At 34.9% G+C, this 27,060-nt stretch overlaps 1 protein-coding gene across 5 annotated transcripts in view; it reads right to left on the bottom strand.

The window, feature by feature from the left end:
- Positions 1 to 27,060, bottom strand: part of LOC100870293 (neurotrimin) — a 97,675-nt gene that overhangs the window by 18,638 nt on the left and 51,977 nt on the right. For 4 of the 5 annotated variants that reach the window (XM_086912350.1, XM_086912349.1, XM_086912348.1 and 1 more), the window contains one exon: positions 10,109 to 10,206. The exons of the other annotated variant lie outside the window; for it this stretch is intronic. In XM_086912350.1, coding sequence (XP_086768476.1) covers positions 10,109 to 10,189 — 81 coding nt within the window. In that variant the 5' untranslated portion in view covers positions 10,190 to 10,206. The remainder of the gene's footprint in view (positions 1 to 10,108; positions 10,207 to 27,060) is intronic. 5 annotated transcript variants of the gene reach the window in all.

Genomic DNA, 27,060 nt, shown 5'->3' with positions numbered 1-27,060 from the left:
AAAGCATTCGTTCTCTTTAGAAACCAGAACTTTTCAATTTTACGGGGGCGTACGTCTTTTTCTCTCTTTTTCTTTTTTTTTTTCTTTGTTTAAACATTTTGTTCGTCGACTAGCACCAGTACAAGGTTCCTTATATCATTAAAACGAAATACAAAAAAAAAAAAAGTAAAAAGAAAAAAAAAGAGAGAGAATGAAGAAATGCATAGAAAATTCAAATTCCATCGAACGGGTGAATAGAGACATCATTGGAATTTAGTTACTACGCGATTCGTTCCCTTACAATTACACGTCTATTCATATCCTACACGCGTTTCATACCCTAAGATTTTCCAGACATTATACGATTCCTATTATGTAATTCCTGCTACGTCTGCTTATTCTCTTTTGTAGCGAAAGACAAAGAATCTTAATACTTTAGGCTTTGTTTCCCATAACTTTTTCCACGAATTCTCCAAAGAAAATCATAATTCGAATGTGTTAGTAATAAGAGAGAATATGTTTTTAACACACGATATTATTCTCTTGTTAAGTATTTCGATGTAATATAAAAATAATTGTTAGTCAAATGTCCGTAAATAATTGTGGAACAGCGATGAACGTAATGAATTATCTTATATAAAGTCAATGTGTAAGTTGAAAATGATTGTTAAGATTTGGAAATATAACGATACGTGTGAGTGAGAATGAATCGAATATCTTTTCTTATATGTGTAACTGTAACGGGGAGTAGAGCAGCGTCATTTTTTCTTTTTTTTTTTTTTTTTTTGGCAATCCTGTTACGAGGAAACGGTCGAAACCGACGTGTAACATAAATACGCGTATACAATTTCTCTTTTAGAAAACGTTTTTCTTCTTTATTCCTCCTTTATTTTAAGTCATTCGCGATTATACGAGTGTGCGAGTGCGTATTAATCATTTTCATAATAAGAAAACTTGTATTCCAGACATTAACGCAAAGGTTACTAAAATTCAATTTATCGCAGTTCACTGCACGTGTTCGATTCATTTATGTAAATACTACGTTATTTACGCGTCATCACGTTCAAAATGTCAACGATGTACGATACATTGATTTGAAAATTATCCGTAATAGAACGTTAATATTTACTATAAACGGAAATAAAACATTTAACAATTAGTATTGTACTTTTATGTTATTTAATAACGTAAATTAAATTATCGTTGTAAAATTGTCGAGAATACATTGTTTTAAAAGGGTTTAATTTAGGGGAAGTATTAAATATCCAAAATATGAATATGATGGGAAGATGTGATTTTGAAAAATATTAAAAAGAATGTTATTTTGCTGCATCGATGATCCATCGAAATTTTAAATGAAAGAGTTGAATCCCATCATTGGTCGCATGTCGAAACAAAAAGAATATCTTATATTTATACTTATACTATTATGAGACGGAAAATATCGGAAAATTGATAGCGAAACATAACGTGATTGTCGAACGTGTTGAACGTGATCCAACAGGTATGTTATATTCTCACTGAATTATTACATTGATTTGTATAACGTGCAGAAATAAGACACGATACGAGTGAATCGAAACGAAAACGGTAAGTGAGAATAAATTCATTTAAATTGAAAATGTAATTTGATTAAATGCAACGGATATAGTGATGAACGATGAATGGTTCAAAAACAAATATGGTAAAATGGATAAGCCGATAATGGGAGCAGTTTTGTCCATTATCCTAGATATATGTGTACGTACTGTATATATTAGTTGTTCCGTTTAGCACGCGATTTCATTTCCTCCGCGTTATTTATTTAATTTTCCACGTTTCGCAAATTTATTTTTTTTTTTTTGTTTTACCGGATTATAAGATCTTCCAACTTTTTATAAAATATCTTTTTCCACTAATATCATTTTTTTTTTTTTGCAACGATAATATGTATACAAAAATTACGAAATATGCAATTATGAATCTTTCTTTTACGATCAATTAACGATCACTCTTTTCATTATTTTTAAAATAACAATGAAAAATAATTTTTCATTTTATTCGAAACTAATTTTGTAATTCGAATATTATATAGTTTATTTCTATTTATTCTATCAAATATGATGAGCAGACGAGAGAAAAGAAATTTATATTTATATAGAAATGAATTAATATTATAAAATTGAAGTAAATAATGAAGTTTGATCAAGTTTGATCGAATGTTACAAATTGGATTATTTTTTTCACCAAAATTGAACTTTTCCTATCATCCTATGCGAGTGGAGAAAACTTATCATTTCCTTGTCGGTATTTATTTCTGATCGAATGCTTTTCCAATTAATCTTTTTTTATAATATCGATAGCTTGTTTTCGAAAGAAAATAACGAGATTTCGAGTCAATCTCGAGTTTTAACCTTTTCTTAACCCTCTCTCGTATATGTATAAGAACATTCATGCGTATCTTTATATGATGAAGAATGATGATATCGTGAGACGAAATTAAACGATATGTACGATATATAAGAAGGAAATAGAAGAAAGTATATTTTCAAATGAAATTTATACTACGTTTTTTTTTTTTTTATAAACAATCTATAGAAAATGTAAAGGAATACATCATTATGTATTCTTATCTTTTCATAGATATAAATTAAACGAAACGTTCAAAATATCGATGCGTTAAAAATTGTAAATAACACGATTAATCGTTTTAATCGTTTTACACTCGACTCGAAACTTTTTTTTAATCGTTTCCTTTGTTTTTCGAGTTCGTTACTTATCAGTTATCGGTTTCAGAACGAAACTTTTTAATTAAATTTGTGATCAGAAAATTATTCTTTGTACGATCGATTTTGCTGCTTCTTGAACGATAAAACGCTTCAACTACAACGATTTGAAATAATTTCCTTTTAACGAGTTTTATTGAATTTAATAATAAATAAAAAGTTTAATATCATTTTTTTATTTAAAACTAACGAAACGAAGTTTAATTTTCCTATCTTTAACGATCAAATTGCAAAATTCAAATGAACGTTATCGATAACGTTCGAAAGATAGAAAATCTAATTTGATACGCTTATTCGAACGTAAAGATAACTCGATTACAACGATTGACAATAATTTCTACGTGGTCGTTCGAATTCGACCAGACTTGCCGATTCTAATCGTAATTTCAGAGGTTCGAGATATGAAACTAATTCTCATCAAAATCAAAAGTAATCTCCTTACGTTTAATGCTCTATTACAATTGAAATAACTATGATATTATATTGTAATACGATATGAAAATTCAAATTGATGACAATCGAGAATTTGAAACGAATAATACAGATATAATAATATAGACATCTAGAAGAATCTAAACGTTATTATATACAATACAATACTACAATTTACTTGTGAATATCCGAAAAAATATTCATCCGTAGATACGAAATTAGTCTAAAATTTTAATCTAATTTATTAGTTTAGTTAAAAAAAAGTTCAAGATCCATCGCGATAAACGAAATATAGTAGATTTACAGTTTTCTTTGCAGAGTTTCTTCTTTCTTTATATTACGAAACTTTATACGCGATTTTTCTCAATTTACAATTCACGATTATTCGTTTACTTCTATGTGTAACGTATATATATACATCCTTATATCGTATTACATCTTTCTATTCTCTCTGATAAATACATACAGAAATAAATATTATCTTTTAGAGTTGAAAAATGTTTCATAATTCAATACTATTTCTTCGAGATGATAAAACGATTCAAAAGTGTATAATAACAATTGTATTATTTCATCGAAATTAATTGTTATCGTATCGTTAAAAATCAAATACTTGTATCAGTTTTAATCATCCAATTATAACGAAACAAATTATTTTGCGCGTGATAAATTACAATTTACCTTTAAATCAAATGTAATTCGTGCGAGTAAATTTAATCTTAAATTAATTTTAACGAAAGATGGTTTTAAATACGTTTCGACATGACGATAGTGATGATTGATGATGATGATAATGATAATAATGAAATGACAACAATTGTAAAATTTGTCGTTTCGAACGAAACGATTTTCCCGCAAACACTAATCCTAAACACTGAAAAATTGAGATTCTGCTATAAATGAAATATAGTCGGATTTTCGACATTTGAAATATCATTACACCCGTTATCTTCTTCCTACTTTTTCCTACATCGCCAAGTAACAAATGTTCCGTGTATAACTCATAGTCGATTCCATTACACTTTCTTATTTGGCCGGTATGTAGTAGGTGTGCTGCTAGGATGATAAGTCGGCAAACGAAGTCGGTGGATAAAAACTGTTCCTATTTCCACAGCAGAGGATGGCAGGGAGGGATAACTTCCGGCCTGATTCCCGACCGTGGTATAGAAAGAAGACGTATATTTCTTCGTGGGTTGGACGGATAGATCGACCGACTATAGGATAATTAAATTCCTCGTGCACCACCACATTCTGAATATTTAATCCACCTGCGTGTGAATTTTCTTTTTTTTTTTTTTTTTTTTAACAAGTCACTGAGAAATATGCTTCGTTTGATTAAAATATCATAAAAAAAGTGTTCAATTATAATTAAAACGTAAAACACGATCTTTGTTTTTTTTTTTTTACGTTTAGGACATACGCTCGCGTCTACGTTTCTTTCATATATAATGTTTCGTATACGGTATATATATATGGGTGTATATATATATACTGTATATGTATATGGGAAGAAAATATGACGTCGCGCGAAGAAGAAAAACGCATCGTAAGCGAGTACGCATGACATAGTAATAATAATTTAGCGTATCCTTCGAATTGAACGTAGAACAAATTATCCCGATACTAAGTATTGGTAAATGTGTAAATTGTTTGTAAAAAAACGACGTGTCGTGGAAGAAAGCGTTTCTAACGATTTAAACGGATTATGATTATCATTCTTGTTTTTTAAATAACGGGGAAAAGAAGGATTGTTTGGTAAAGAATATCGATATAATTCCCGACTCGTCGATTGTTCGTCGTACGATTCGGAACGATAAATTTTTTGAAAATAAATCTTAAAACGTAACGCGTGGAACGTTGTTAGTTGCAATTATCGATACATTTTTGACAAAGTTAAAACTGTTCGAGCCATTTGCCATAAGTGAAACGAGTCCAATCGACCAAACTTTGTCCATGGTGAGAAAGATAACAAGTCGGACGACCGCCAAACCGTTGTCTAACAAAACTCTTGATTTTTCTTTCTTTCTTTCTTTCTTTATGTTTGCCGTGCCAGAAACGATTACTTTTAACGATTAAGATCCGGTAAGTAGAACGGTTTAGTCCTTTTTTTTCGTATCAAAGTGTATTGCTTATCTCTTTATATCTCGTTAATTTTTTACGAGATGGCAGTTTGGAAATTTCATTTGCTCGACTTCTCGACGTTCGAAGCAAATTTATGAAAATGGAAAACCTTTTTTTCGTGCAATTAGATAATAATACAATGTTGTCAGATTATTTTAATTGTTTTCCCAAAAAAGAACGATGGTTTTTTTCTCTTTTTTTTTTTATCATTTTTTTGTTTTTACACTTTTTAAAATTATGTAAAAGATAAAATGTTACGTTTAGATATCGACGAGGGAGTGACGACAAAGGATAAGATCGTCGAAAAAATGGAAAAGCGAACGTAAAAAGATTTCAATTCCGAGCGAAATGTCATTGTCTTTATTATTCGTTTCTCGGAACATTAACCGTAAACGTGGTTGGCACGATCGTTACTTTCGTGAAAGGATCGGACGATACGGGAACGTTGAATCCCGAACTCATTTCGCCGTCTTTTCAACTCCTATTATCTTGTCGACGAGGAAGAACAATAGAGAGACGAAAAAATTGCTCCAGGCTGTAATACCGATAAATTTCGATACAGTTTAAACTTTTCTGAATCTTAGACGAGGCGCCGCGTTTACGAACATCGAGTCGAAGAAAGGAAGAAGGATGATTTTTTTTTTTTTTTTTTTATCTAAGAATAGGAATTCTATCTTTTTTGTATAATTGAATAGTATTATTAAAGCGATATAAAAAATTTGAGATTTAAACAATTTATAATAAATCGTGTAATAAATGGATACGATGAAAGTTTGTATATGTATATATAAATGCATACATGATAGAAATTTTCGTAAAATTTGATGGTGAATGAAATTTGAATTGGCCAAAGTACAAACACTGGACGGAAAGAAGGAATAAAGAAAGAAAGGAAAAAGTAAATACGCTCTAGTTAAATTAGCGTGACCATTCCATTACGGCCGATGAATATTTTAATAGCGACTTTCTTGTTCGCGTAATTTTCTCGACCGATACCGGTCCTCGAATTACGTTGTCCATCGTAAGATTCGAATTCGAACACGCTCGTACGATTCGTATATACGCTCCTATAAAGTGACGGTTGGCGAGTAAAACCTCGTTCGATTTTAACAGCGCCATCAAAATGTTTCCAGCTTACGTTCGTACTTTCCTCTCTATCCGCATCGACTAAAACTACGTTCTTTTAACTTGGAACTTGGTATCTGTACAGGAAATGCTACATATGTCGATTTGACGATCGTTACGATTCGTTATACTCCGATAAAATATATTTCTTTACAAATATATTTAAAATTTTCCAACGATACGGTACGGAAGAGAACGCGTTTATCGTTCGCGGAATTTTGTTCGGGTTTCGCGTAATTTTGTAACAACGTTTTATCTATGAAAAAAATTAAATTTTTGCGAGGAAAATTCAAGGCTACAAATAATAAATACGTACGCGTGACAAATATATCTGAAATTTTGTAATAATAAAAAGTCGAAAAGAGAACTTTGCGAGAGCAAAATCCCGTTCGTACGCGGAAATACACGTATTCCAACTCGAAATCGACCGATATCCGATGTATATATTTTAAATCGTATCGTATATATTTGAAAAAAGTTTCAAGTAATGGAAGAGAAAAAAAATTTACTACGAAAATAAAGAAATTCTGAAAATCATTGGAAAATAATTACGTAATTGAACGTAACGCGCAGAACGCGTTTAAAGCAAAAGTAAGACAAGTTATACGTACTATATGTATAAATCACGTATGATAGGTACATACGTATCGCATAATATGCATATTACAAATTAAGCTTCAAATTTGTTGGAAACTTGATATAAAGTTTTATCATGCATACGTAACGTGATCCTCGTTCAACAAAAAGCAATAACCCTTGTTACATTTTAACGAAGAATTAGAATATCCGCGTAATATGTTCCTACTAAATCACATTCTCGCCGTTTCGTTGTAACGAAATGTTGCGTAAATGTTACGTAAATTCTCTTGTCTATAATATATAGATAGATCGATTTTTAAAAGAAAAACCTCGATATTTCTTCCATCTTCCTTGAATACCACCGATTCGACGATTCTTTATTTACATTTATTATATCGAAAACACGTATTCAACGCGTATTGGATTATTTATTTTTACGCTCGAATTGGTTGATAAATTTTTAAGAAAAATAAATAAGACGAAAAAAGAAGAGATATATTATCTATTAATATGTACGACAAGTTCGAAGAATTTCGATCACTTTCGTTTTCGGAGTATTATTTCCATTGTGTTACGAATTGAAATCTGAATGCGAAATCAATGTGTTGTTACAATTACGTGATTGTTAAATCGATATTTGCCCTAGGCCCAAGTGCAAATGCGACAATAATCCCAGACGCGATATATAATTATGGCTTAGGTGGCACGTTATTACAGATATAGGGTTGCACGCGACTCTTGCGGCCCATTCTCTCCGGTGCCCGTTATCTTCTCCTCTCGGTGCATGTGCTCGGCACACCGAGTAATGCGAGCCTCGTATGTAAATCCCATTCTGATTAACATCCACGTGTTACCAACACAGAGAACCCTTACATCATCTACTAGTTGGTATCCTGCTTGCCCCTAAACCCTCTTAACTGCCGCGTCACACCAATGCCCTTTCCAACTTGGCCTCTGTCGCGTCTGCCGATATTAATTTCCCTTTCTTCGTCATATTCGCATTCACATCCTAATAATACGGGCCTATATTCACTTTTTCATCTTTCAGCGATTACAATTCGGTGTGTATCCGGACTCTTTCCTCCTCATATATTCCCTCAAATTTCTCATAATAATTTAGGGAGAAGAAAAGAACGTCGAACGATTTCTATATATTTCCAAAATGATCTAATACGTACCAACGTTAGATATGAGAGAGAGATTGATACGATATATTAATATAACGATAATAGAGTGAAAATTCTTTTGTGATTATATTTACGTCAAGACGAGGAAAGAGGGAAGGATAAATTTTCGCATTAGAAACTTGCTTTTAATCCAATTTCCAACGGTCATTTAACGGGTATTTGAATACTCTAACACTCGTGAATAAATAATCCGCAATATACAGAATTTGGTTAGTGGCAGATATGATTTACAGACATTATTGCGATTCGTCTTTCTTCGAGGAACAAATATTAAGATTAACAGAAAAACGAAATAAGAATGATGAACGAATAACAGAACGCAACAACGAATAAAAGAACGGAAACGAAAACGATAAGCAATGCGGAAATCTAGAAAATATGTCTTTTCGTAAAAGATAAAAAGAATCGAAGCGTCATTGTCCCGCTCGAAACATTTTCCCGCGTTATGGGATAGGAAAAATAATGATGAAAAATATATCGCAAATATAGATATTATGGAAAACTTAAAGGTTGAGAAGAGGCTAAACGGTGCATTCTAGCACGTCTGAGAATCCTTCTGGGAATCTAGCTCATATTTTTCCAAATGAATTTCGCTTGTCACGGAAGAAATACGTTTCCTATTTCAAGCGGTTCGTGTACGAGGTTAGTCCAGTCGAGTTGAGAATGGAACGGTGTGAAAATGCGAAGGAACGAGCGAACGAACGAATACAGTGAGAAGAGAGAACGCGTTCACCGCGGGCAGTAAAGTTTCGGCGTGTGCTGTTCTTTAAAGCATCGCAAATCTCCGCCAGATTCTCTCTTTCTCTCTCGTATTCACGAAGCTTCGCGAATTCTTCTCGGAAATGAACTTATTTCACTGACATCGTTGCGCGAAATTATAGACAACGCGACAAATGTTGGAGAATTTCACGAAACATCGTCATCGTGTTTCTGTTATAAAACGTTATGAAAATTTAAAAAAAAAAATTGTTTAAAGTAACAATTGTATCGTTTTTACTTGTATCGAGATCTATCTATTTTTGAACGAGCGAAATTGTAATCGCAAATAAATACGAAGAATTATGTTGATGATATTCGCCGTAACTTCGGTCATTGTAATTTCTCGGTCTAGGAGAGGGTTCGAGGAAAAGCCGAGCCGCCGAGGAGAAAACCTAAGTGCTACCTAAGAGTGACGAGGAACGTCTTATCTGCTGGCCATGAACCGTGACTGTGCAATATCTAGGCTTAAAGTGACGTAGTTAACCTAAGTTTACATCTGAAGGCAGGCTCGTTTCGAGCTGTGCTATACTCGTTTTAACTTTATACGGCTTAACATCCTTTCCAAAACCGTCGCTTCTTTCTGTATTCCATATTAAATAACAGAGATATTCTTATTCGTCGAAAATTTTTTTCTTTCGCATCTGAAAAGTGTCATACGAATCTGAAAAATAAAAATATTCGTAATCGTTAAATATCTCGATTCGCGAGAAATTTTGCGATATTGCCAATTGATTTCGTACAAACGACTTTCCGTTTCGGTAACCGTTTCGCGATTACTGGATCGCGAATTAATGAAATTTGCTTACGCCCCAGTTTTCCACGGGCAATGTTCGTTGATCGTTCATGCGAGAACCGTAGCTTTCCGTTCTTCTTCAGACGTTTCAACGTTTCGACGTTTCGAGCTAAAACTTAGCAAAATCGAAGAATCGATTCTTACAAGCGGCTCGTTAAAAATTCGCCATTCATTTATCCATTCATACACGTATGTAATGTATGTATAGAGAATTATCTACGTAAAATAAAGGAACGCGATATAAAGTGATTCGGTAGAAAGTGATTTCCATTCGATCGGAATCTAACCATGCAATGTAATTTTGAGGATGAAAAGAAAGGCGAAAAAAGGATTCAGAGATTAAGAGACATGGTTAGTGGAAAATTTACCTTGTAGATAGAAAGATTTGCAACGACGCAAGTGAGCACGGCTTTCCTGCCCATCGGAATCGTCACGTTTCTTATTGGCATGATAAAGCTCGGTCCCTCTGAAACACAAGGGTGTTGTCTTCTAAAGCGTCCTGTATAATACGATATCCTATGCATATCGATCCATTTTTCCATTCAGTATTATCACGAAATTATTACGTTACGTATTCGAGGTAAAAATTCGATTAATTCGATCGACGGAAAATTCTTTCTTTAAATATCTATTTTCGAACAATGAATAAATAAGAAAAAATAATAATCGAAAGTATTTTTTTAACTTTCGTACTTGTTTCGGATACAACAATTTTTAATTAAATTCCACCGTTTACTCTTTTCTTTTAGTATTCAGCTCCGATTCTTTTCTTATTATCTGTTTATTTAAATTCACCTTCGCTCTATTTAAACGGCATGACCGAATGAAAAGTTTGAATGAAAATCGGAACGAATCTATATAATTAAACTAATATCGGGTGAGAAGATTCGACAAAATCAACTATCCAATCGAATTTCGAAATAAACTTTCTATAGAATGTGTATTGTTTGTATCACACGACGATTCACGAGTAACTCATTCTCTTCACGTTCTGCTGTATCGATACATTGCTGAGAATTTGGCATTCTACCGACCAATATATATATACGTACAATATAAACATCTGTTTTTCGAAATATATGTGCGATTAAATACATCGTAATTTATGCTTATGTCTTTCTATATATGGATAAGTATGCACGCTCAATCATAATTGTGGAGCAAACATCAGCTTTTTAGCCCATGATTAAACAAACAAAATTAAACAAACTTGCGTTTCCATCGTATTAAAACTTTATGAATTTTTCTTTTTCATCGACTAATTCGCACGTATCTTAATAATCTATAAATATATTTTTAACATCTCTCTTCCGATTTTTATATTTTTGTGTTTTTGAATCAGTTGTATTCTTCGTAATAACGTTTGTTATTTCACGCAAATATTTGATTTATTATTTAAAATTGAAAACCTTCTTACTAGTTTTATTAAAATAATTAAAATAATTAAGATCCTCGTCGTTTGTATTTTCCCGATCCTCGAGTTTCTAGAGATTCAAAGAACAAAATCGTCTTAACTTCCTCCATTAAATTTATCGAAGTTTGTTTCATCCGTAACGAGCACAGATAGAGTATATAGTACATACTTAGCAATTCCAGAGATACTTTCTGTCAAAATTTACGTAAAATTTTTGTTTAAAATTATAAAATTCAATTTTAGAACGATCGAGCCGATATCTTAACGTATATATATATATATATAAGATATTTCTTTCTAATATATATGATTTTATTAGCGAAAAAATTGTACATACAACAGATAAATTTTTTCTAAAATATAAAATGTAAAATCATTTAACTCGATTATTTTAAATGACACGTTAATGAATTATACGAATCATTCTGTAAGGAATAAAGGGATAAAGATAAAGTTAACCGAATTGAATATTATTAAGTAATGTAACGTATTTAAAAAGGATCGTTATTGTAGCTAGTTAACGCGTGTTCGATTCCTAAAACCGCTTTGAGGATTTGTTACGCTAAGTAGGCATGTACGAATTGCGTACGAAAGGCGATAGAGGGGCAAAGAGAGGCAATGTTGGCAAGAGGGTCGAAACCCGGTGTGCGCCAACAGATAAGCACTGATCCCAATTACACCGGTCGGGTAGACCGGTTTCCAGTCTGAACGGATCATGGATTATTGACTCCATCTTGATTACCTGGCTCCCGTCAATACAATCGAGAGATCGATATACCTTAAATTTCGTATGCTTCGCGTATCGTGCTTATTTTACACTTTCTTTTTTTTTTTTTTGTTTTAATAATAGATAATCACATTATTAATTAATATTACGAATTTCATCGGCAATGTGTGCGTTCATTGTTCGTACATGTTTTTTTTATAGGATATGATCAGTTGAATCGATAAATAAATAAATAATCGTAAATAAGGGACATTCTTATATATATATAAGACAAACTTCTTATCTTATTTTATTTATTTCCTCGTTTGACGATTAAGTTTGAAGTTTAACTCTTAACGTTAAAGAAACGAACGATAAATAGAGAAGGATTATAAGGTCCATTATCGAATACAAGTTTTACAAAAGGAAAGAAAATCGTTGGTCGAAACGTAAATCATATGATGTACATATTGATCCAAGAAAGTAATAAAGTGGAATTCTGGAATATTACTTTCTCACTCGTTAATTATTAACGAAAAAACGATCGTTCGAATAAGAAACTAGAAACTTAATATTGCTTTTTAATCGTGAAAAAAATTCCACGCCCAAGTTTTTCGATTCGAAGAAATTATGATATTATTTCTAGATCGTAACAGGTATATTACGTAGATAAGTGAAAGCGAGTTTACGATTCGCGTGATCGAACGATTCGCGTTCGAGATATACCTGATGGAATTTCTTATAATTTCTTATTATTTATATAATTAAAGCTATTATATTGTCAATTTTTTTTTTTTTCGTAAAAATCTATGGTTGGTACGTAGTATGATTTTTCGCTTTAATTCCGACCGATTCGCATTGCCCATGAAAAGAAGAGTACAGTGCGAGTTGGATTCATGGATATCCCAGCCATTGAGAAGATATTGGTCATCCGTTATCATGCCATTTTTCACCGCGTGCCACTAGCTCGTAGCTACGTTTGCCTACTGGCACGGAGTTGAAAAACTGCTCTATACGTTTTACGTAGCTTTCCATGTTTTCATCTTCTCTTCGAGTTTTCAAATAACTTGGATTAACTAAAAATTAAAGATATTATAAGATAATTTTGAAAATTATTCCGATTAATCCGAATATTATAGTACGAAGATATAATATAATAAATCGTTCAATGCCCATCTTTCGCAAACAAGTAAGTAAAATACAAATTCTTTTCCGTCATATTGGCCAGAACGTTGTTGGTCATTGTCCAAGAAAATTCTCGTTCATCATCATTTTCCAATTATTTATGACGCTCTGTTTACCCTCGTAACTTTTAGTTCCCTAAGTTTTTCTCTCGTATTAAAACACCATCTTTTCCATCCTCTTTTTTCCTGCATTATCGTTATGAAAAATTCTATCGTCATTTCTCGACTTATCGGAAATAATGTGTAACAAATTCTATTATACGTAATATATATTCTAAAACGTGTGAAAAACGCGTATAAGCGAAATCATCGTATATTACTTTATATAGCTTCGATCTCTGGGTGTTCTCTTTCACGTTTCCATTCTTCTCGTGCTTGTTATTTTATCTTTTGAACAAAAGTCGAACGCAACGTGGTTTTCCGGCGTAAACGATTTTCTAATCGATTAAAAGAAACAATGCATAGGTTCGTTAAAAGAATTTCGAACGGTTTCAATTTAATTTACTTTTCTCCGAACGAACGACCGCGTTCGTTTTACCTTTGTAAGAAAATAATTGAACCAGCTATGTAAACGTTGTAAATCCTTTTGTAAATCTCGATCGAATTTCTCTCTTTCGTTGCTAATTAAATAATCCTCGTTATTTGGTAGAAAGAATTTGTCGAACGTTTCGAATATTTATGAACGAAATTTACAGAGATTTTTTACGGGATAGAATAAAAATAAACGTTTTACCATGGTAAGTCTTATCGCGTGTCATTGCACTTCTAGTTTCGGATTTGTATCGATGGTATCGATTTCACGTATTAACGTATCGATCGGATTTCGATGTACAACGACCTCGTTTGAAATTCGTAAATTCTTAAAAAAAAAAAAAAACTTGGTTAGATTGATCCATCATTTTATACCAAAAATCAATGTAAAAACTAGAAATACGTAACTAAAAATACGTAAAAGAAAATTGATCGTAAATTCTTTTTAACACGTTTCAAAATAAATATTAGCACATCGTTATTATCAATATTTTTGCATTGTTGGATCGAAAATATAAAACGGAATCGAATGGTAGATTCGATCTAGTTTCGATAGTTGACCATAATAACTAACAAACGTATTTTCGTACTTCTCTTGGGGCAAACCGCAATTTATTTCTTTTCCGATGTTTCCGATATTGCTTCGTTCTACAAAAAAAAAAAAAAAGAAAAGAAAAAAACAAATTTTTGAGAGAAAACAATAGTATACGTTCGTAACATGAAACAAGAAAAAACGATCGAAATTTTTAATTTTATGCTAATTTCTTGTTCAAATAAAATTGTTAAATGATCTTTCTCTTTCCTCTTGAGAATTTGAGAATTTGTGAATTTGATAAAATTTGTATCGCGAAAAATAATTACATATCGTGCACATTTGATTCAAATCGAAGGTAACGTAACTGTTTAAACACACGATATCTTTCTGTTTTGTATTTGTAGATGCTAACCTTGAAAGAGAAAATCCACGTACGAGGTGAAAGAGAAAACTTGGTTTCCCAACAAGTTAAACTCTGGTACTTTGGAAACAGTTTCTAGGTATGAAATCGGCCTCTTATTACGGACAATGTTCAGACGAGTCGAAATTTCTTCGAGTTTAATCTCGAAAGCGGTTAAACAAATACCGCTTTTCTTCCAATTTCCGAGGATAATTTCAATTATCTATTTGGAATTCAACAAACTTAATCACGTATATACGCAGATAATTTGTATTTAGAATTTACCATACAAATAGAAAGTGTTAGAAAATTATGCGATCCTTAAATAAATAAGGGATGAAAGGATGTTTTTCTTAATTGTCAATAAAAAAAAAAAATATCAAAAATTGTTATACTTATTAAGAATTGGCGAATGCAGACGGATTATCGTTTCGGATTAAAAATGGAAAACGGTGAACTGAATCCAACTTTTTTCCCCTCTAAACACAATACGCATAAAGTTTCACCAATTAGCTAAAAGTAACTTAAGAAGATTTAACGAAAGTCTTTTAAATCTCAGCTACGTAATTTTTTACCTGGTTTTTCTCGTTGTCAACGCACGACTTAAATCTTGTACGTAATTTCAATGTTCAAGATTTTAATCTATTTAACGAGTAACGAGTAAGAAAAATTTAGAATTTTCCTTCTTTTTTTTTTTTTTTTTTTTTCGATACATACGAAAATACGTAAATTCTAATCGTAAAATATACTTTGGTAAGCCGTATATTCGATTCGATTTTACGGGCAAAGAAGAGACAAAGAATCGAATCTCTCTTAAATAGCTCCTCGCTACCGAGGAGCGAGAAACGAGTTTTGGACGATAATATTTTTGAAAAAGAATATTAGACAGATATTGGAAAAAAGTGTCACGATGGCGACGGAATATGGTGGAATAAGAAGGGAATTATCCATAGAGAATTCCTCTCGACAAATCAAACTGTCACGATAGATTTTTACTCGAGCCAACTGAATCGTATAAATATTGTTCTAACCTAGTAGCGCATAAGAAAGTCTCTACCGATTTCTCTAACGATGGAACGAAAAAGTGTTGAATCGCGAAATCCATAATCCGAGGAGGGAAGAGAGAGCGAAAAAAAATGATCGAACATTATCAATATTAATTACTACTTAATTTAGACGTGATATAAAGAGATATAAAGAAATATTGATTTTCTTAATTCGTTAATTTCGTTTCGATCATTTGATTTTTTTTTTTTTTTTTGAAGATCTTCTGCTCTCACGAGGATCGGGAAGCGCATATTACAACAGAATCGAATCGAAGAGAGGGAGTGATTAAAACTTGTAAAACTACTAATTGTTCGACAGATTGCAAAGACAGAAAAGCGAATTTTATCAATTCGGAGCTTGGATAACGGAGCTTGCGCGGGCTGACAATGTTTTTAACCAATTACCAAAGATATCGGTCATATCGATTAAATTTTCACGAAAATATTAGTTTATAGAACGCGATCGTTCCATTCCCTTCTTTCTATCTATATAATATCTAACGAATCCAGAAATTTTCATTTCTGTTAAAGTTATAGATTATCGTTGGCAACGGGTAAATCGCGTTTCGAATCGGATACGAATTTCAGCCAAAACGTGCCATTGATATCGATATAGAAATGTAACATAGAAAATTTCAATTTCGTTTCGTTCGTTTCGTTTCCTTCTATATCGAATTATAAGGTAAATTTGTTTGTTTCCCCCTTGCCCCCCCCCCCCATTTCTTTGATATCTCTCTTTGATGAAAAACAAAATAACGAAACGATTTGTATATCGTTATAGAAGATATGTTTGATTAAAATTTTTACTTTAGATTCGCAGAATTTCAAAAGCGTCGGTACAAAATCAATTTTACCGAAAGTGCGATAAATATGCGAAACGGTAAAGTTTATTTTTACAGTGAAACGATTCCATCGGTGTACTTTTGCCGAATTAAATTACCTATAATCAACAAATTGGATCGGCCAGTTGGTTATATATTTACGATGAGAAAAACTTTACGAGTAAATCTGTAGACGCGTTTGTTTTAATTAACGCTAGCAATCCCCAGTTGGATTAGTTTTATAAACCCGGTAATACATGATAAATCAATTATCGAATTATCGGATTATCGCACAGCGTCCAGTGCTCGACGCTTTGCTCGTTTACACGAGTGTTAATATCGCCAATGTTTGCGGACGCATAAATCGTTAATAACGGTGGTCGGAAATATTTGTCGGAAAGCTCCTTTCCTATACGCGTGCCCTCGTAATTTCCTCGATAATTTCCAACGATTTTTAGACCCTTCGATGTCGGCTGACATTTGATAAATCGATTCCCTCGGACGATCGATCAATTTCTCCAATTCTTTCTCTCCTCTTCGTCTTCGTCTCGTATCGTCGAGGATCGACTTCTATCGATATCGTAGATATCTCTTGAATGATACTTTATTCGTTGATATAATCGTTCGTCGCGAGAAATATTTTGCTTGTTGCAAAAGACACAAAACGCGTCTCTTCTCTTTTTATCGAATATCAAAGATTTTACTTTAATTTAGTGGAAAATTTCGCTGATTTAGAATGATCTCTAATGTAGCGAAAATTGCCAATAACCGGCCTAAAATTTGAACGCGTGGAAATAGAAGCCGTATATCTGTATCTAGCGATGAAACTCTCTTCTGTTCTTCGATTCGGGAGGATAATGTTGTAAGCTCCTTAAAGGGTTCCCACTATGCCCACGTAATGCTTCGAGAATTCTTGATATTAAGTTCCATAGATCATAAATTTGACGTACTTGCCGGCGATTTTCGCGTGTACTATCTGTGTACTATCCACCGCGTACTATCTGACGCGGTCTAACTTCGTAACGCGTTTCTTACGCGTGTAGAGATGCGTAAGAGAAGAGAGTAAATTAAATATCGCTTACGCACGAAACCTGTGCAACTACATCGATAATTAATTATTCGAAACGATTACGATCCAGTTCGTCGTTTTCCACGAGTTTCCACGGATTAGATTCTCTCTATTTAAAAGAAAAAAAAAAAAAATAAGTTCCGAATTAAAGCTCCGAATTAGAAAATAAATATTGGTGGCGTTGTTATCTTTATACTGGCGAATCATGTATTCATTTGAGCGAATTGAAAATGTTAGTGGTAATTTGATGACACAGCTGGCTGCTATTAACCGTTTAATCGCATTATCGGTCTTCGTCAATTCGATTCTATTACGAAATACGTCACACGGTTGTTCGCTTTCTGATATAAATCTAATCATCGAGTCGGATGATGAAAGAACGAATCGAATATCATTAACTCTATTTCTCTCGATGTTATGTCGACCGTATTATATCTCGATATTCGTTCGTCGCGTATACATTTTATTTCTTTAAAAAAGGAAAATAAAACATTCGTTTAATCATTTTTTGAAATGAAATTCTACAGTTGATCGGTATATTTTCGATCACATCGTGAAAAATCTTATTATCTCGTATGTAATTGCTATGTAATTTACGTATCGTTGCAAATATCTTGAAAAAGGAATATAATTAATGTTTCGATGCGGTCTATTTATATAGAGAAGGCGCGAACAAGGTAAATAGGAGAATTTAATATCCTGGAGTAAAGTTACTCTTTGCTTCGTTACTATATGCTAGTAAGTTTGGATCGTTGATTAAAGACGCGGAACAGCGGTAGCAATGGTGGCAAGATACAGCCGAAATCAAATCGTGCGTACAATCAAAATCGTCGAAGATAGAAACACGTTCGTATATCTTGGTTCGCGAATTACGTGTAATTATAGATAAGTGTGTACTTATGTTAAATCGGATTTAATGATCCGAAACGGAGACTTACACAGCAACGTCGTCGAAAATTCGAATCTCGATAATTTGATCGAAAACACGTGTTAGATTTATCTATATTGTCTATATTATACTGCGCGATACATCGTACATCGATTTAAATTTATAATTCTAAAACGAGAGAGTTTCTCGGATGCGTTTATTTTTTAAACTGCAGCCGAAATTCAAATTTTTTATCTTTCAGGTTTATAAATTTAACGCAATTAAGAATCGGACAGTAGATCGTCAATTAGAGGAAAAGGACGATGCGATTTTTTAATCAACGAAGCGATCTAATTTACATCTTCGCTCGGCTTCGAACGAACGTCCGTTCTCATCTTTTGTCGACGTTGAAAAGCAACGACGAAATTGAAGCGACGAAATATATGAAAAATCTGATGCCGAGATTGAAAAGCCACTTTTCCTTTAACATTCAGCAGAGAAACGGGTCTATGTATCGTTCGTGGCATGTATATCTTTCAACAGCCACTTTTCTTCTCGATTCGATCCAATCGAATTAACCGGCGAATCGTACTCTTCTACGTGTATACATCTTTTTTTTTTTTTTTTTTTTTTTTTTGGCAAACGAACAATTTCATCCTCGAATACCAATTATTCGTTTCTCGATTGCTCGTGCTATTTGAAATTTTTACATTCTACGCGCGATAAATTATATTTTTGAAAGGTTATCGGAATTTGAAATGGAAGTTTGATGACATCGATCGGTTAATCGCTATTTTAATCTTGCTAACGAAACGTAAAAAAAAAATTATTATTTTCTATTTTTGTCTCTTTTTTTTTTTTTTTTTTTTTTTTACGAATAATATATAAATTTTACACGTATAGTCGAGTCACGAATGTGATTCATTTACATTGGGGTACAAAGGATCGATTCGAACGTACGTCAATTTGTTATTTTACGTTACTCGAATGTTAAAATGGACGAAAGAAGTTAGAATTTAAAATCTTGTTAAAACTTTGTGGAATGTTCGAGAGAAGATCGAGTAAAGTGTAACGACAATTTCACCTATAAACTAATAATAATCGAAGGAACGATACGAATTCTTCTTTATATTTACGTAAAAGTGGATATAAAATTAATTGAAAGTAGTTGAAAGAAAAAAAAGGAAAAAGTCTTTCTAAAGATCTCGTTAAAGATATAAATGTTTAAAAACGAAGCTACGCTTTAACACGAAGAAGCGAAAAAGTAACAATTTCCCAGAGAAAAGATGGTCGAAAGAAGATTTTCGTTGGTTCACCTTGATATTCCACGCGTTGCGGATTACGAGCGGTAATAACATTCCTGGAACGATTTCGATAGATCGTAGGGAAGATGAGGATAGCGGAATGGTCGAGGGTGAGAAGCATGTTGATTCTTCCTTTTGCGATGCTCAGCTATGTGAGATGTTCGAAATGTGACCAGTTTACTTTCATATCGAATCGAAACTTTCTTTATCTAGAAGCGTAACGCGTGAAATATAATAGGAGTAAAGTAGATGTAATTCGCATGCGAATCTACTTTCCATGAAAAAGAATCGAATTTTCTTCCTTTTAAGTTTATATCTCTCTTTTCTTAAGAAATTGACCGAATTCACTTCGATTTTTCTCTTCTCCGATTATATACGCGATTTATCACCGCTTATCTACCGCTAAATGTTAATATTCGCCAAAAGATTACGATTACGATGCTTTGAATAATAGTTCCATCCACGATTTAGAACGAAATATGGTTGTATAAGTAGCGAGCGATCTTAATTTCGAGAAATAACAATCGATCTTGGAATTTGTCAAGGAAATTTACAGGATTGGTCGATCGATCTTTTTTCAAGTTATTGAAAAATCATTTTTTGAAAATCGCGACGCAATGTCGAGTGGATAAGTATACGTATTTTGTAAATAACGAATCGAGTATAAACGCCTGTTGCGAGAGCTTTTATATCGCCGCCGATAAATCTAGCTTCGAATTCTTGTCGAAATGCCAGACGATTTGTCTCGCGTCGGAAGCAAACCATTCCTTCGCACACCTGTTTCATTTTTACGTTTTTCAAACACACACACATATATAAGTACAAGTACAAATACACCTATCCTGATTAATTAAATCGAACGAGCGACAAGTATTCGCAAAAAGCTCGATGCTTGATACTTTCTAGTTTAACTTTGAACATTTGATCTAAATTTGTATGGAAACTACGTTGTTCGAAGTGAAGTGAACGACGCGTGTTAAATAGTTAAAATTGAATGAACAAGGAAATGCTCGGTAGAGGAAAATGCGAAATTCAGATATGTAACGCATCGTGTATGGACGGAATAGGCATACGGATTTCGAACCACGAACAAAGTGAGCAAGCATCGGCCGAGCACGATAAATTACGAACGGCGCTTTTCAATTTACGTAAGTGCATCAGAGCCCGGACTGATCTCGAACCTTATGATACGAGCAACAGGACACGAGCGAAGAAAGAAGAGCAAGATCAACTCTTGCTCGGGGGGGGGGGGGAGGAAAAAAAATGCGCGGTGAATCGTGAATGAAGCGGAGCAACAATGAAGATGAATTATCGATTAAAAAAAGGAAAAAAAGGGGAAAAAAGGAAAAAAGAAAGGAGGGAAATTGCATTGCAGAGACGCGTGTACAATTGGACGAGTTGAAAAAAAGAAGACAAGGAATCGATACTAACGCTGTTTCGAACGTGCGATAAGACCGGGGGATGGAAGATGCAACGGTGTAGCAAACAGGTGTCATAAACCGAGAACGTGTCTCCAGGGCGAAGAAAAGTGATCGGGAGTCGATGTTTTGCCGGCTAAACGATTTTTCTCGAAAGCTTATCTCTTATCTCGCTCCAGTTTTTTCAAACTAATTCAAAATAATATGAAAATATTATTCCGCGTATATCGAATGAAATTTCTGGAAAATCCGTACCGATCCGTATCTATCCGTATTGGCAGCGACTCTTTATTACGTTGAAATTCGTAAGTGACCTAGTGAGGAAACGCGATCGTTATTATACGGATCGGTTGGTGATTCACGACACCACACCTTTGAGAGCGATCTTATGGCATCGGTAGAGGCATTAGCGTTCCCTTTACCCTTTGCTTCTACGCGTATAAAGCACGCATAAATGGAACAATATCGATTCCATTCGATTCCACGATTAAAAATGCGACCGTACCGATGTCGACTCTTTTCGGAGCTTACGAAGGATAAGGATAAATATATCGTATCGCGTGTCCTAGCGAATGAATCAGCGTGGATGAGAACGAGTGGTTAATTTAAATGCTTTTATCTAAATCAAAGATCGGCGTAAAATTAAATTGTTATACGTTTCACGATATCTTTTATGCGCGTCGATGAAACGAAATAGATGAATCTCTTTTCTACATTTCTTTTCTGCTACATTGATTAATGGAAAGATAGTCGTTAATTTCAAAGAAGTATCTCCTCGGGGACCTATCGGGGCTGAGTAATTTAATTCGTAGCTCCTCCGATGAGCTTTTCGAACGAAACTCGAAAGTAGGTTGACCGTTTCTCCTTCGTCGAAGAAATGAAATTATTATTTTAATTTTCTCTATCGCAATTTTTCCGCGACCGATAACTTGTAGCCAGTTTGATCCGCTGTGTGGTCAACTTCGTCGTTTCTTATCGATAACGCGATCCAACTTCGACGATATATCGATATAACTTGTGACATTATGCAGACACGTTATCGTCTGCATAATAAATTATGCGAGATAAGTAAAATATTATTTCGAAATCATTAATTATACCTAATTAAAGGGATATACCGATACAAATAAATTTCGACTACGAATACGAATTTCATATAAATCGGAATGTATTCGATAAATAGTCGTAGTAATGTTATGTAATAATTGTTTCATTGTGATACGATCATCACGCGTAAAAACGTGATTCTACCGATTTCTCGTTACGTATATATTACATGCAATTTTCGTCTCGTCGTTTCTTTTTATCTCGAATAAAACTAGAAATATTCACGATTACGCTCGTGCATATAAATCTAGATAATTATTCATAGCTCGTGTTGATTAATTGGAAACAAATCTGTACTGTTTTTAAGCTACGTTTTTAAACGTTGCTCGATATAAACGCCTATATATATATATCTTCATACGCGATTCGTACGTATCGTACGTACGTATTTTATCGTCAGTTTGTTTTCTTTCTTCTTTTTTTTTTTTTTTTTTTTTTGCAAATTTACAAGGTATAAGCTGCGATCCCGTTAAAATTTACATGGGATCGGCCTCCGATCGCCTCGTAATTTCGTTCGTAAATCGAAATTTGTCGAAATAACTGTGTTGTATATTTCCGGTATTATCGATTCGACTACGGAACAGATTCAAACGTATAAATTCATGTTTCACGCGTTTATCGCATGAAATGACAAATGTATAGCTCGTGAATTACGAACGGCGGTATGCTAATTCAGGGCGATAAACGTCAATAGAGATCTCTAGAATTCGTATTGTGATTCCTAACGTTACCGGTGAATATCCATCACTTGCAATACCAGCAGCCAACATCGATCAAGTAGTAGTAGTAATAGTAAGTGAAACGCGATCTATACGCGCGAGTCGAAATATCGATCACTCGTCAAGAATGATAACGAGCTTCGCTTAATCGCCCCTCCGTCCAATTAAATCGTAGTTTCTCCGTGCCAACGATCGTAATTGTTTCGCAGTTCGATGCGCGATCAACGATAAAGCTTATTCACCTACGGATCCTAGTATCAAAGGACAAGAGGAGAGAAAACGCGGAGAGGGGGGGGGAGAGAGAGAGAGAGAGAGAAAGAGAGAGAGAGAGAGATTCCATTCCGAGAATTCGAGCAGCGAAAGTGGCGACGTTAGTGCTCCGTATTTAACAGATCGTATCGCATTTCACGTATTTCGAATAAATTCAATCGCGAGAGCTTGTTGAACATCTTAGCAGTTTCTAGAATGTTGCAGATACATCTTCGTTGATTTTCATTTCGAATTTTGGATCGAATTTTCGAAAGTGACGATAAGTGACGCGATAAAATAGGAAAGATGAGAAAATAATCATCGAAACCTACGGAGTAGTAGGGGAAGATTGGAAACGTCGGTGTAGAATTTTGAGAGCACGATGGTGTTACGAAAACGTTGTCGACGTCCTATACACGCGATAGAACGCGCCTTTCTTGCTTTTGAAATCGACGGAGGATGGTCCGTAGTAGTATGCTCGAATAGCTCGGTTCTTGAGAAGGCGGATCAGACGACGCCCTATCTACTTTGCGCTTTCGATATTGCACTCGGTAAAGGTAAAAGCTACGCGGAAAACGCGAATCGAGATCGGAAGAGAAGAGACGAGACGAGACGAGACGAGACGCACGTACGAATATATCCAGACTTGGAGTTGGATGCCTGCCCTCCCTTATGATCCAAGATCAATCTCTGTCGCCATTTATGAGCAAGTGATTTGCAAAAGTGGGAAATATTGACTTCCTCACTGGTTTGCAACAAGAGTGCGTACGTTGACGAAAATATCTCGCTAATCGTTTCGATTTTTTCTAAAAATTCTACTTCTCGTAGAAATGGAACGAAATCCGTTAATCGTTAACGCAGGGGAACGGATCGATTTTATTATCATTCGAATCAATTATCGAATCGTCGAACACTTTCGATGGAATTCGTTCGACGCGAAATAATGGAAGCAAAATACCAACGATTTCTTCCTATCGAGGAAAAGAGCAAACGTTCTCTGGCAAAATCTGTAGAGCTTCGCGAGAGCGGAAATTCAGCGACCCCGTGAGTATGAATCGTTTCTTCGGGTGAAACTGAGGTCACGTTCGAGCATATCTCTTCTCAATTTTGCCTCCTCTATCTTCCGTGCACCATCTATCTTTTTCTCGCGTTCAAGTCCGAATTTCACGTCCAACCTCACTCTAAAGAGCCAACTAATAAACGTTACGAATTGCGCGATTCGCAAAGTCGAAATTTGATTACATTTGATTTCGAATAAAATCTCGTATCGTTGTAAAAATTCGGATTCGAATATAAAATTTGGTCGGATTGACGATAAAATTCTGTCAATTTTTATCGATATGCGTGTATATACGTACATATACGTAGTGAAATACAAAAGTGTAATGTAAAAACGCGTGCGTTAAGAATGAAATAATTTTGTCCAGTTTCGAGGAAGAAATGAAATAAAGCGAATTAGGAAGGAACTATCTAGTTTCGCCAAGGAAACGCGATTCGCATCCAAGGTTGGAAGATGCAAGAAGCATCGAAGCGAGAGGAGAAGGAAGTTGCATCGAGACGCGAAATACGAATCGATCAAGGAGAAGAAGGGGATGGATCTCGTTCAAGTCGTCTACCAAGAGGACACGTTTCACCAAAGGCTGTTAAGTCCGAAGGAAGGACGAGACCCTGGGGAAAAGATTCTCGCCACTTTCGACTCGTCTTTCGGTTCCGTTATCTCCGTTCCCACCGAGGAGATAACTCTTGCCAGATTCGGCGAAAACCGGTAAACGATCGGACAAAGAAGCACGACCGAGAAAAGATAACGATCCAATGTATGTAGAAAAGGGTCCGGTTATAATCCCTGCCGTCTTATTACCACGTTGCTGACTGACAGCGACTGACGGTAACTCCTATCTTCGTAAATCTCGACCAACAACACCAGAGAGAGAGAGAGAGAGAGAGAGAGAGAGAGAGAGAGAGAGAGAGAGAGAGAGAGAGAGAGAGAGAGAGAGAGAGAGAGAGAAATAGGTTGCAATTTATTTTTACAGGGAATAGGAGGAGGCGGTGGAACGGCACGAGACGAGTCAGGAATTACTCCTCGTTGGGATATCTATGCGGAAACGGTGAATTTCAGTAGCAACGGATAGAGGATACCTTGCCACGGGGTAGAGGTCACTCTCGCGTGATGGCTAACGAGCTCGGTGATCGTTGAAAGAGAAGTGGGGTAAAAGGAAGAAACGGCTGGCTTGAAACGCCAACATTGCGGCTTCGACCCGTTCCCGGTTTCGCCTCCAACAATTTTACATCGCGTACTAGTATCGTATCCTAGACTACCTGTTTAACGAACAAGTTTTTATCTTTCTCCTATGTTTATTTACAATGCTACCATTTACTATTCGCTTCTCGGTTCTCGGTAACATCACGTAAAACATTTTCCAACGATGTTATCCGAAATCCTAACTGCTGATACCGCTACGAAGGATAGAATGAAAAAAATCGAAAGAGAGAGAAAGAAGGAGGAGAAGAAGAAGAAGAAGAAGAAGAAGAAGAAGAAAGAAAAGTTTTATCTCATAAGAGGAAAGAAGAAAAGATCGTGATGGCCGTGGGTCTTTGACAAGTGTGAATAATCCTTCCCTCCCTTCCTCCTCCCCCCCCTCCCCCTCTTCCAAGATAATGGCACGTGCAATTTCACGTCGTTTACGCGCAACGAATACGAATACGAAGTAAAGGTACTTATTTAACTTATACAGATCCCAAATTGTTCTCTCACAATTTTCTACTTCTAAGGATAATTTCACAAATTCTTGGCAATTTTTCTTCTTTCTTATTCGTGAATACTTACTTCCAATTCCACGATATCTATATATTGTTCGATAGTTTATATCATAATTGAGAAAGGGAATTGTCGATTCTATAAGCGCACTCGTTTGTTCGCGAGTATGTATGGACACCGTGTCGCGTTTCGAAGCGGAAAAGTTGAAAAATTGGCCTGCCAAAGAAAACAGCCAGAGAAAGGGGAAAAGATCCGTAACAATCTCGCGGGACTTGCGAAGCAATTTTACATTGCGCGCATTGGACGCGCAGTCGACGGCCAGTTTCTTCGACTTCCACTTTCCACGAGGACGATTTCTGGGAAGCACGTGGGCTACGCGATACGAAGAAACCGAGTAGTTGGATTCGGTGAAACTGCTTGGTACCCGCACAACCAGTATCCCCTTCTATTCCCTAGGAGATTTTTACCAGACCTCGCTTCTTCCACTGTTTCTGTGTCCCTGTATCCGAAACACTTTTTCCTCATTCTCGAGATAAGGCATCTCAATTTCATCTAGTCTCTCTCCCTCTCTCTCTCTCTCTCTCTCTGTTTTCTTTTCCTTCGTTTTTTCACTCCTACTTTTTTCGTATAGAGCCTCTCTATCTTTTTACGGGAGAGGATGAGAGGAGAATCTTCTCAACCCTTTACAAGCAAACCGCGTAGTACGCGGTTACCAAGATCAATCTTTTCACAAAGTGCACGGGTATTTTTTTTATTTGCGCGATCAATTATGTTAGGGGAAAGGAACGGCAAGAAAAAGTGAAACGCTCGTTTTTTTTTTCCTTTCGTCCGTATAGCGTTATTAACATATGTTATCCGATTATAACGAGCTTACGATGATTCCCTTGTTGCGCGGAAAAAACATTTTCCAGCAAATTGTATCAAATTAAGTATGGCGTAACGATTGTTTTTCGATGTTAAACCACTCTCGACCGAAAGTCGAGATCTCTCGAAAAGTTTGAAAAACGGTACTTTGACTGCTGGAAGGAGCATATGCTCGTTAAAAAAGTAAATTTTAATAATAGGAGACAATTGTAGGCGAGTAGAGGGAGGCGAGTAGTTGAGGACGGCAGCCAAGTTTCGAGGAGTTGAAAAGAGTTTCGAGTGGGGCAAGTCGGACATCCTTTTAACTGGCAGTAAAGTGGCGAGCTCCTT

The sequence above is a fragment of the Apis florea genome, unplaced genomic scaffold, assembly GCF_048593485.1.
Source record: "Apis florea isolate Af1SG1 unplaced genomic scaffold, ASM4859348v1 contig_3387_pilon, whole genome shotgun sequence".
NCBI lineage: Eukaryota > Metazoa > Arthropoda > Insecta > Hymenoptera > Apidae > Apis > Apis florea.
This window is presented reverse-complemented; position numbering and strand designations above follow the sequence as displayed.